Below are 12,083 nucleotides of genomic sequence, written 5' to 3'. Positions count from 1 at the left end.
GCGGGACTGCCCACCCAGAATCCTTGCGAGAAGACCCGCCCCTACTCTGCCTCTAATTGGCTACTTGCTGCTAAACGCTAACGTCAGCCTAGCTATGATGCTAACCGGCGCTTCGAACTAGATACGCCGGGTAAGAGCGACTCAGCCACGGCAGCTTACGTTTTTGTTCCCGTAGCAGGCTAAGACTCAAGCTAGGGCCCCACAGAGCATGTTGGAGAACCAGAGGGAGGGTGGTAGTTGTGCACATGCGCGGAACGGATCGGGTACTGACGATGCCTTTGGCGCCACCAAGCGTTGGAAATGGAGAATTCCGAGAATGTCCTAATTTAAATGCCCTGAGTGAGGCCTGTCAGGCAAAATTTCCTTCAGGATGTATACAAATCTCCCCCTGCGACTCCAATTTAGTCCAATCTAGGTCCTAGACATTACTATTTGATTTACAAAGTATGTCAGGGGTTGCAGTCTGGGTTATTGTGATTTAGCATATGGACCCTTTTTCTTTGAATTACACCTCATAGATTGTGTATAGCCTGCAACAACATCTACTCATTCAAATATTTAGATGGTTAAAGGGTCATTACAGCGTTGTTGTTGTATTTCTTTGATTTTTACATGTTAAGTCTATTCATTAAAAATCCCATTTTCACGAACAAATTTCGATGGCATGCTGTGTGTTTTTGATACCTTCTATTTATAGTTTGTCACTTTGAATAAAAACATCTGCCAAATACATTTTTAAGGCAAATTAAGGAAATATAATCAGCCATCTTTCGTCCTTAGACCATTTGTTTTGACTTGAATTAATCATTAACACTTTATTGCAAGTATTTTTCAATAGTATATTTCACTCTGTTAATAGATTTTTTTTGAAGGATACAAAAAAGCTGATTCGACTTTAGAAGTCCCTCAGGAAATCTTGTTCAGCTCAAGTGCTACAGGGGTAGCACTTATGAACTAACCAACAGGCCAAAGACATGCCAAACCTGTGAGGGGGGCTACATTACGAGGATGTAATGGAAGGTCTACCTTGTGAGCGAACTGATAGCAAAGAGATGGCTGAGACTGGAAAAATATTGCCATGGAGCTTTGCTTATCCACATAATAGTAAAGAACAAGGCTTGTTTCTCCTGAATATACATACAGGACAGTTCTCTTTATTTCAAGGGACAGCTGACTTTTATGGGTATACCTATGCTTCTAGCAAGGTGATGCATTATGTTCAAGTGGATCAAGTAGAGAAAGCTCCCTCAGTCACATAGTGTTACAGAGAGGTTTCATGATATTTGGCAGCCCTTCCTTGATTTTTTTTACTGGTGGTCTTGTTGGCCTGCTGCAGAAGTCATAGACGCTATTTTTTCTTTCCTTTGACATTGTACTAATGTATACAAAAATGTATCCAATGTAATTCATATGTATGTTTTGTAACCCATTTATTAATTTTCTTATTTTTGTTCTGTAATTTGTTACTTATAAAAATATCTGTGCTGTCTGGTTCTTTGTTTGACTGTGTGAAAAATAATACATAACAATATAATACATTATTATATAAAAAAGTGCCTGTGATCATGCGTAAGTGACTGCCTGACAGACCTGATTTAGGGCAACAAAACCCAAACATATTTCCATGGTATCCCATGATTCATTGCGAAAAGAATAGGTCCCAGTTATTTGTATCCATAGGTGTTCTTACTGCGCGCCGGTGGCAGTTATTACGCTAATCTTTAGTGTAACGTTTTTCTGTTAACCGTATTTAATGGGCTTTTACTCGGATACACCATAGTATTATCAGACGCTGGGCTTTATTTTACACTTGATAACAGGTGAGTAAATTCTCACATGACCGCTGCAGCTGACGTGAACTAGCAAGGCCACACAGTGAACGTGCTAAGCTAGCTTGAGGTAATTTAGCTAGTTAACGTCAAACGTGGAGGAAAGCCCACTTTTCGACTAAGCAAGGATCACACCTAGTTAGGGTGTAACTTTAGCCAGTCAGCTGCGCCATCCATGGTAAACATGTTATACTATGATGAACTTGACATTACCCAATTTAACCCTGAAAAGCGCCAACAGTGTTTTTCCTGTGGTCTTTTGGTTGAACATCCTTTCTTCGTTGTAGGTTCCTGTATATTTCAGGATGTCTTACCCTCCTCCGCTCAACCGCCAGCAGATCGGAATCCCGCAGTTACCTCCCAGGATCCCACCGCCTCAGTATGCGGGATTTGCCCCGGGTGTCCCGCCAGGTAAGAATCCCTCACATCAGCAGAAACAGCTGTTTGTGTGTGTTTGTAAATCAGCCTGTGGATACGTGACCCGAGGTGTAAGGAGTTCCTGTTTGTTGTCTTGCACTTCAACAGTTCAGACTAGCTCTGTGAGAGTAGAAGAACAGAAGCAAGGTGACATTATTTCTGTAACAAAAGCTGTGGCTACTGGGCTTCCAATTGAATTGAAAAACTAAATGGACCAATAAACTTATAAAGGCTAGTGAACCGTACCTGTAAATGGTAAGGGAACGATATAGATACATACCTATAGGTTAAATATAATACCTAGAATCACAAATTATACTTATTACAAGAACAAATAGCAAGACAGCTGCCAGCATTTGTTTGGTAAACCTAGTTGGTTGTTACCTTGGGTAATTACACACAAAAGAATGTATGATTTTCTGTAGTGGTATGCTTCAATACATGGTTCAGTTATTGTATTTTGTTTCTATTTTCAGGTACTCCCATGATCCCGGTTCATATGGGTGTCGTGACCCCTACAACCGCAGTGAGTCAGAAACAGGACTTCCTACTAAATGCCAATTTAAGCATCAGCTGTTGTGCATGACCTGCTAGAGAATACATAATCCTTACACATTATCAGTTTAGCTCCGTTAATGCAGTTTGTTCTGGGCAACTGTGCTGCTCAGCCGAGGCAGTTTAACTGACCCTTAAAAGTATGATCCGATTATTGTAATGGTTGCACTGTTTCTTTTGTTGCTTCAAACTACTTCAATACCTAAAATGTAATTTCATGTTGCAGGTTCTTGTCCCGACCACAGTCGCTGTCACACATAAACCGATGCTTCTAAAGAAGGAGCCTAACATCAGAGCGAAGGACATAGACGACAACAGCGGCCCCACCACCACGGTTTTTGTAGGAAACATCTCTGAAAAAGCATCGGACATGTTAGTCAGGCAGCTTCTAGCAGTGAGTTGACAGTGTGTGTTCCCACTCTGCCTGTTTGTTAATCAGAAAATGTTCAAATGCAGTTCAAGGTATAGATATTGTGAGAGTGGAATGGCAGCAACAGTTTGTACAATTCAACCCTCCAACACATCATCGAGGTATGCACCACCGTGTATCATGAAAGTCTTATATAGTGACAGCCCTTTTTCATACAAACTCTTTTTAAAGCAGAACACTTGCCGACATTTTGATTATAGCTGCTCATGACTCATCTCACATACCCAGTGACAAATCCCAGGGAACATATGCCTCAGAGATGAACAAATACTGTTGTGTCAACTTCTGTATCAGCGATTCATTGATCATTAATTAAATATATAAAAATAACTCCTGATTTCTTTCAAAACAGAAATGTGGTATCGTTTTAAGCTGGAAAAGGGTCCAAGGTGCCTCTGGGAAACTTCAAGGTAAAAAGGGCTCAACACATTTAAACCTTCTTATGGTGTGAATACATGTTACTGTACCAGATATTACATTATAGAGACACTGTAATGCCACTTAAGATGACTCACCCCACCACGTTTTACAGTTGATATAGCCGATATGTTTTCCCTGTAGATAAAGTTATCTGTTTGTTATTTGTTATCATCTGTCGAACTAACTTTCTGTCCACTCTCCTCTCCTGGAAGCCTTTGGGTTCTGTGAGTATAAGGAGCCTGAATCAACACTACGAGCCCTCAGACTTCTGCACGAGTTGCTCTTGGGCGATAAGAAGCTGTTGGTGAAGGTAGATGCCAAGACCAAGGCCCAGCTCGATGAGTGGAAGGCCAAGAAGCGGAGTGCCAATGGGGTATGCTGTTCACCTGCTGAGTGAAAGACAAACATTTCTGATACTTTTGTTATATTTGGGTTCATAAGCCTAATTCTTCTGGCTGTAACATATAGGGAGCCGGTGGTGGGTCAAAGAACGGGGACGACGATGAGGACGAGGTCATCGATGAAGAAACACTGCGCCGAGACCAGGTTGTGAAGGGGGCAATAGAAGTCCTCATCCGAGAGTATGCGAGTGAGCTCAATGCTCCCTCGCAGGACCCTGACAGTCAACCTCGCAACAAGAAGCGTAAAGAGAAGAAAGAGGAGGTATTGTTGTCCTAATGAAGATGTTGTGTGATTTGTAGCTTTTCATAGTAGCTGTTGAGTTCTTAGTGTGTGTTTTCTTGTCGTTCTTTCCTTCGTGTAAGGAGGATATCAATGCCATGGAGATGGAGGATGACAAGAGAGACTTGATTTCCAGAGAGATCAGTAAATTCCGGGACACGCACAAGGTAATGTATCAACCTGCTGTTATTACGCTGTAATTTAGGTTTTCCGAGAAGAAATCCTCCACATTTGTAATTAGAAATTCCTCAACAGCAAATGGAGCTGCAATTTATATAACTTCTGGTAATTCCTCCATAAGACTGTTCTGTTACTGTCAACTATAGTAAGGAGGTAGTGTGTTAATATATAGATCAGTTAGTCAAATACAAACATTAAAGGAATTGAGAATCGTAGATGTTGATACAAATATTTTATAGTATCTATTTAAAGTGTTCAAATACTACATCAACCACTCATAGATGGTTTCATAGTATCTGTCAGTGTTTCCAAATTGGACAAGTTATTCTTATTCATAATACTGATTTGAGACTAAAGGATTTAGCTCCGCACAAGCGAAAGTCATCACACAGAGTGCATGGACACAATGTTAAATTCCATCCAAAGCTAATCTATTGATTAAACCCCACCAATGTGGTAGAGTTCATTTGGTGACTAGAGCAAGATGAATCTCAGAATCTCAGCTTTGGAAAAAGTTGCGAGGATAGGATGTAAGTATGACCTTTCACTTCTTCTTTACTCTTGTTGGGCGCTCCCTTCTGGAGGGTTTGCAGAGGGGCAACTGGCTCTCAGTGCACTTGCAGTATTTCTATTTACATGTAGACTCGGGGAAACAAAGTGGTGGAGTTGGAACGCACACATTGCCAGTGATGTCCGACTGTAGCATGTTGCACTTGCCCTCAGTCAGGTCTCAGAAGGCGGGGCAGCTCAGTGAACCTCTGCAGGTCCTCGGGTGATAAATTATGTGTTTGAAGAACACACACACAGACTGAATGAGCCTAACCACTGCAGTGTTTTGAACTGCAGCCTGTAGTATTACTAAAGCAGGGAGCGCCCCTCCACAGCACTCTGTGGTCTGAAGACATTCAAGGTAAGTGCTTTTATTTCTTATTTCTCTTCTTTTGTTTGCAAACTTTTTTTTCGTCTTTTCTGTGTCTTAGTTCCCCCCCACCCCACCCCACCCCATTAGGTAAACAATAAAAGAAAAATACATTGAATGTATGAATCACATTAAATTATTAGTGTTTACGTGAGGTTCAAAAGAGGCCAAAACACATAAGCCAAAACTGCAGGTGCCCAAAAATGAATTGAAAATCGTCTTAAAAATACACGATGCATATCACATGCCAAACACACTGCCATCAACAAAGAGAAACCTGGAACTTGAAACCATACGACAGGGATATCTCGGACATGCAGTATGGTGGTTACCAACACCTGTTAGTTAATGTAGTCCACCTCTGTAACAGTGTTTGAATCTTTGATTTAGTTTCTTAAGTGGTTTCAAACTAGCCTCAAAATCTGCATTTTTCCATAAATGGAATTGTAGAACAAGAGGTAAGTTGTAGGATGGAAAAAAGATGGAAAACAATCCAATTAGAGCCAGATAGTTAAATGACAACTTGTAAGTTACTGTGTATTTGCTTATGCGTGTCAAAGCTCTCCCTCCAAATCAGACAAAAAGCTAAATAATGTAGAACATAAAGCTCACATACAACAGGCAGGTCAGACCTCTCCCTTTCTTTTTCACTAAACTGTCAGACCCACATTTCCAACAGCTCGAAACACTAACGGCTCGTAGACATTTGTTAAATCCGACTGTGTGAAATGTGGGCCTAACTCGGCTGAGGTTTTTATATGACTGACTGGGTTGGAGAGGCCAAATAGACACTCGAAGACAACCTGCAGGTAAGACTGTTTCACTCATTTCTTTGTGGCATAATGAAATATCTGACTTGTTTCAGACATGACTTTAAAGTTGTTGTTGATGTTGTTTATGTGGATGAACATTAGGTAAACTGCTTCACAGGTATCGTTTGGAGCTTTTCTTTCGTTCTGATTATTTTGACTTTACACATGACCTGCTTTTCCTCCCACACGTAGCCTGTAGGATGTGTAGGGGCAGAGAAGTGCTGCAACCGTAGTTCATCACCTGTGAGTTGCACACCAATAGCTCCAAAACGGTCTGTAGAAAATCCCATGATTTCTATGTCAACCAGTTAGAAACGATAATACGATACAAACATTATGGTCCGTTCACACAAAAATTCATTAAGCATCTTTTGGCAGTTCAAATACATCCAGGTTAAACATCCAGTCACACATATGACACCTTCAAACATCTGGACCCAGGTCTCATTTAGCATGAAAAACAACGAACACAATGTGCTCCCAGTTCCCGTCACTCTGCTGCACACAGGACTCCCTCACTGGGGGAGCACTTGAACTGCAGTCTGGAGCTCCTCCCTTGCATCTTGTATGGCCATGTAGAAAACACATGGGAGTAGATTATGTAATTCACTCAGTTGGGCCATTTGCCATGTTAAGCCTGGGCTTGTTTTAATCCACTTGGCCCCTAAAGGTAAGACCAAACCAGGGCTTTATATAGTGGTGATCTTAAGTGTACCGTTAGAACTTGTTGACCTAATGGTTCAAAGCTGACTCAGCACTTGGTAAATACTTTCATCTTAAGTGTGGTATTAGTAGCCCCACTTTGAATGAAACTCATAAACTTATGGCGCTGACTGCATAAAGCATTACGTTAATGTGAACCATTAGACCTCTACGTGTCAGACATGATGCTTTTAACCGACAGCATCTCTTGCATCAGGTCAAATCTATTACAGTATGTTACATTGATTTTGAAAGTGGGCGGATATGGGTTTCACCAGTATGTATAGTTTTTTAACAGAGCGTGATCTCAGATCACCATAGAGCGCAGAGGAACTGCAGAAGTCAAGTTGACCTGTTGCATATGGGAAAAACAAATCAATTTGTGATAAAGGGGACGGCTGCCAGGACAGGAAATAATCTATGCACCACGAAATACAATCATGTAAATGTTTAGAGCTAAAAGAAAGGTGTAGAAAAGTTTAACTGGTAGATGGTTTAACTTCCTCTCTTGCCGTAACTCGGATAACCTTAAGTTTATCGGTGTTTTTCAAGATTGACCTGTAATTTATGGGTTGAAGTAAGTGTGTCCTGACTTGAGCAGCATCTGTATTAAACCTGCTCAAACAGCGGACCACTCTTCCTGGAGGAAACACCAGAGCTAGGAGGACTTCCTCACTTGCAGCAGCCTGCCTCCAAGGCAATGAGTCATGGCAGTATGTGAGCATGTCTGGCCAAGGGAGTCAAAATCATTTACAGTGCTGACAACACGTGTACTCATGTATTCTAGGATGATGTTGTCGGTATTGACGATCTGTTAACGCGTTCTTTTCCTTTTTCTTCCTGTTGGGCTCCTGCAGAAACTTGAGGAGGAAAAAGGAAAGAAAGAAAAGGAGCGACTGGAGGGCGAGAGGGATAGGAGAGAGAGGGACAAAGAGCGGGAGCGCGAGAGGGAGCGCCGCGACCGCGAGAAAGAGAAGGAAAGGGAGAGAGAGAGGGACAAGGAGCGTGAAAGAGATCGTGACCGCGAACGGGAGAGGGATCGCGAACGGGAGAGGACGAAGGAGCGAGAGAGGGAGCGGGAGAGGGAGAGGAGTCGAGACGTCAGTGAAGGTCGCAGCAGATCACGGTCAGTAGGAGAGAAACTTCCCCGAAAACTCCTCAATGTATTTGTACTGCGATAGAAACTGCATCAAAAGGAAACTAATAATGAACTAATCCACATGATAATAAACGGATAATTATCCTCTTTCCTAGCATTTAGCCTCTATCTGCACTAAAAGCAGACAAGTTTTAGTGCTAAGTTCTGGAACTTCTTGGTTTAGGTATCTTAAAAAGTGCTGAAGTTTTACTCTTGCAGCTGTACGAACCCTGAAGAAATCAAGTGTGCTGGCTCATGCAAATATCAAATCATTAAACCAGTGCAGTAAAAATGCAGCTTTGGCTAAGACCAGATCAGTAAGACTGTCTACGAGTGAAATAAGTGCTTGACCCCTTGTGTTACATTTTGATACTTTAACATAAAAGTGTTCCTGTGTTCGACTCATTTAATTGTCGTTTGCAGAGAGAGGACTAGAGAAGACAAAAAACGAGACCGCGAAGAAGACGAGGAGGACGTGTACGAACGGAGGAGACTCGAGAGGAGGCTTAGAGACAAGGAGGCGGCCTACCAAGAAGTACATATGACATCTCCTCTGTCATTTAGATTTTCATCAATTAAACAAAAGTTCAAATAATTGCACATCAAGAAAATTGATTTGATGTCTGATGGTTGATGGTGATGGTTGAATTGTTTTTCTTCTTAAAGCGCCTGAAAAACTGGGAAATCCGGGAGAGGAAGAAGGCTCGTGACTACAGCAAAGAAACGGAGAGGGAGGATGAGCGGCGTCGTGAAATGGTGAACGCACACCACACCATATCAAATAATGAATCCTATTGGTTGTTACACAATTTCTATCACCAGATATGTGAGGATGAGTGGCTGGATTTATGCAGAGACACTGATTGTTAAACTGTGTTTCCATTCAGATGAAAGAAGCCAAAAGGCTGAAAGAATTCCTTGAAGATTATGACGACGACAGAGACGACCCAAAATACTACAGGTGATTATCCTGCTGCACATTTAGAAGTGTGAGGTGCACACTTGTTCTGTCACTTGACTTCTCATTCTCATCCTCAGGGGCAGCGCTTTGCAGAAGCGACTCCGTGACCGAGAAAAGGAGACGGAGTTGGACGAGCGAGACCGGAAGAGGGAGAAAGAGGAGCTGGAGGAGATCAGACAGAGGCTTCTGGCTTCTGGCCACCCTGACCCCGATGCTGAGCTGCAGAGGGTGAGTCAGTCATTCCGTTCAGTAACTGCGTTATACTCGGCCTTCTGCAGCAAGTTGATGTCTTGGCTGTGAACCAGAAACAATGCGTGTCCAGACTAAAACAAAACATCGGAAGTGAAGGAGCAGCTGGATGAAACCATAGATCATTACACTGAGGGATTCGTCCTTGTATTTAAAATAATGGAGTCTAAAGACTAAAACCGAAACAAACACAAAGTAGCTTCTACCTAGTAGTCTTCTTAAAATGCTACCAAATATTGATTCCTGACACAGGATGAAAAGCAGGATGTCATCGTTAGTGTGTCGTGTATGTTTGTGCAGATGGAGGAGGAGGCAGAGCGCAGACGGCAGCCTCCTCTGAAGCTTGAACCCGAGGAGGACGTGATCCAGGAGAAGGCTCACAAGGATCGGGATCGGGAGAAGAGAAGTTCGGGGAGGCCCGCGGAGCCGATGCCCCGAGTCCCCCAGCAGCATTTGGATGATGACGAAGAGGAAGTAGGCGAGGAGGATGACTACCACGATGGAGAGGACTCACAGGAGGCCATGCTGCAGCTCAAACCCATCATGCGACCAATCACCACCGCTCCCTCAGTGTCCTCTGCCAGTGGGAACGCGACTCCAAACACACCCGGCAACGAATCTCCCTGCGGCATCATCATTCCTGGCGAAAACACCCCTGAGGTCCAACCTCCGGAGGAACTTCGGCCCAAGATCGGTCTCAGTCTCAAACTGGGTACGTACACAGTAGCAAACTGAGGACACAGAGGAATCTACTTCTTCAGCTGCTTTGTGCAATAAATAACAGTTTTTTTCTCTTCTCCAGGTGCCACCAACAGTCCCAGCCAGCTCAGCGTCGGAAAGCGAAAGAAGCTGGCGACTGTGGAAAGTGTTTTCAACAAGTTTGATGAGGAGGAGGCCGACGAGCAGCCTCGCAAAAGGAAACTGGTTCCGCTGGACTATGGCGATGACGACAAGAGTCTGGGTCTGGATGGGGCTGAAATTCCAGGGGCCAAAGGCAGCGTCAACACAGAGGAGAAACGCAAGCACATAAAGAGCCTTATTGAGAAGATCCCCACAGCCAGGCCCGAGCTCTTCACCTACCCTCTGGACTGGACCATGGTCGACTCGGTAGGGAGCCTCTGGCATTCACTTTGCAACAATTTCATTCACTTTAAAATGTAACAATATTAAAAAGGTCAAATAAAGTGTAGTAATCTGATATTCTGCCCTGTTTGTTTGCTGCCATAACATGATCAATAATAGAAAATGAGGCCGTGTGTTGTGAATTTTCTTTCTTTAGACTCTGATGGATCGTCGCATTAAACCGTGGATCAATAAGAAGATTATCGAATACATCGGCGAGGAGGAAGCCACGCTGGTTGATTTTGTCTGTTCAAAGGTTTGTGATTATTTCATTTACAACGCTGGTTCCCGTTGAAAAATATGAAAGCTACTGAATATATTCGTTAGTAATAGTCATTGGTATTTTTGCGTCTTGAAACTTGTTGCGTTGCTTGGCTGCTTATTTTAACCGTGTGTTTTTTTCTTTTCTTCCCAGGTGATGGCACACAGCACCCCTCAGGGTATTCTTGATGACGTTGCGATGGTAAGTTGAAGCACAAAGACAAAGTGTTTTTGAATGGATCTTTTATGGGAGTTGCTCATTATTTTAATCAGAATATCAGTCACTAAAAAACACACTGGTGTAACATGTTAACACACATCAAATGTGTTCCGATAAATGAGTTTATAAAAATGAGATAAAAGTGAAGCCAATGCAGAAGAGCCTTAAACTTGTATTCTCTCTACTGACCAGCAGGGGGCGACTCCTCCAATTGCCAAAAAAGGTCTGGTTGTAAATAAGTCTATGAGAAAATGACTCTACTTGTCTCTCGATTTATTACCTCAATACAGCATGATGTTCATTTAGCAAATTATGATCCATTTAGAGAAAACTTGACAAACAATTGAATTGGGTGACGTCACAACGACTACATCCACTTCAGTAGCACGGCTGCAGAATGTTGGTCTTAGTCAGTTATTATTTAAGGTGAAGCAGTTTCAGCCTGCTACATTGTTACACAGTTGGTTTTAAGTAATCCATGTAACTTTCATGTAACAAGTCAGATTCATTGCGTATATTAATCGAGCTGTTTTGATTTAAAGTTTGTCTAACCAACCTGTTTGTGTTTTAGGTTCTTGACGAAGAAGCAGAAGTCTTCATAGTAAAAATGTGGAGGCTGTTGATATATGAAACAGAAGCAAAGAAGATCGGTCTGGTGAAATAAAGAACACGTGTCTCTCCGTCTGACTTCCTAAGATCACAGTTCTGCTGGCGACAGTTTTCTGGTCCAGCAGACTGTAAACAACGTGCCCATACGCCCTCCATTCCATCAACAAGGAGCTGCTGCCTTGAGTGTGTGTGTGTGTGTTTGGAAGGGAAAGTCTGAGCACAAACATATTGCATGATGAGATTTTGGTTGTATTTTTTTCCTTTGTTGAAGCTGTTCAGGCAAAAGACGGTTGCTATCCCCCCACCTGTTCTCCAAACTGTTGGACTCGGTCTGCTTTGATTTACTGTTGTCATGTCGAGGCACTGCTCCATTGTGTGAACTAATAAATATGCTTTTTTTTAATAAAATATTGTTTGTCTGTCATTCTTTAATGTATTTCTAACTATTTAGTTTATCTTAATTTTGGTGGATTTTTTTTATGCATTTATGCTTGAGAAAGTTTATTTTTTCTTCGTTATATTCCCCCTCACTTTTTTTAGTATTTATTCTCCAAAATAGGTTCTTTACAAAATGGTAA

General features: G+C 42.3%; 1 protein-coding gene across 2 annotated transcripts; it reads left to right on the top strand.

The window, feature by feature from the left end:
- The first annotated feature begins 1,688 nt into the window (after nucleotides 1–1,688).
- Nucleotides 1,689–11,929, top strand: rbm25a (RNA binding motif protein 25a). 2 transcript variants are annotated; one of them, XM_079286643.1, is made up of 18 exons: nucleotides 1,689–2,007; nucleotides 2,117–2,240; nucleotides 2,723–2,772; nucleotides 3,028–3,195; nucleotides 3,584–3,641; nucleotides 3,864–4,024; nucleotides 4,120–4,314; nucleotides 4,419–4,499; nucleotides 7,803–8,071; nucleotides 8,507–8,618; nucleotides 8,750–8,839; nucleotides 8,971–9,044; nucleotides 9,122–9,272; nucleotides 9,594–10,005; nucleotides 10,096–10,400; nucleotides 10,573–10,671; nucleotides 10,831–10,878; nucleotides 11,468–11,929. In XM_079286643.1, exons 1-18 carry the CDS (start codon nucleotides 2,005–2,007, stop codon nucleotides 11,558–11,560), a joined length of 2,493 nt encoding a protein of 830 aa, XP_079142769.1. In that variant the 5' UTR covers nucleotides 1,689–2,004; the 3' UTR covers nucleotides 11,561–11,929. The 2 variants fall into 2 exon arrangements, with proteins under 2 accessions (XP_079142769.1, XP_079142768.1); XM_079286642.1 differs by having other exon boundaries at nucleotides 4,416–4,499.
- Nucleotides 11,930–12,083: the final 154 nt, after the last annotated feature.

The sequence above is a fragment of the Melanostigma gelatinosum genome (genome assembly GCF_949748355.1).
Source record: "Melanostigma gelatinosum genome assembly, chromosome: 16".
Classification (NCBI taxonomy): Eukaryota; Metazoa; Chordata; class Actinopteri; order Perciformes; family Zoarcidae; genus Melanostigma; species Melanostigma gelatinosum.
The sequence above is the reverse complement of the archived record's forward strand: the minus strand, read 5'-3'. Positions and strand labels throughout refer to the sequence as shown.

What these genes read in the sequence shown, in the direction of transcription:
- rbm25a (XM_079286642.1), top strand. An exon ending in AATTCCGGGACACGCACAAG is followed by an intron (nt 4,500 to 7,802) that starts GTAATGTATCAA and finishes GGGCTCCTGCAG; the next exon opens with AAACTTGAGGAGGAAAAAGG. An exon ending in ACTGGACCATGGTCGACTCG is followed by an intron (nt 10,401 to 10,572) that starts GTAGGGAGCCTC and finishes TTCTTTCTTTAG; the next exon opens with ACTCTGATGGATCGTCGCAT.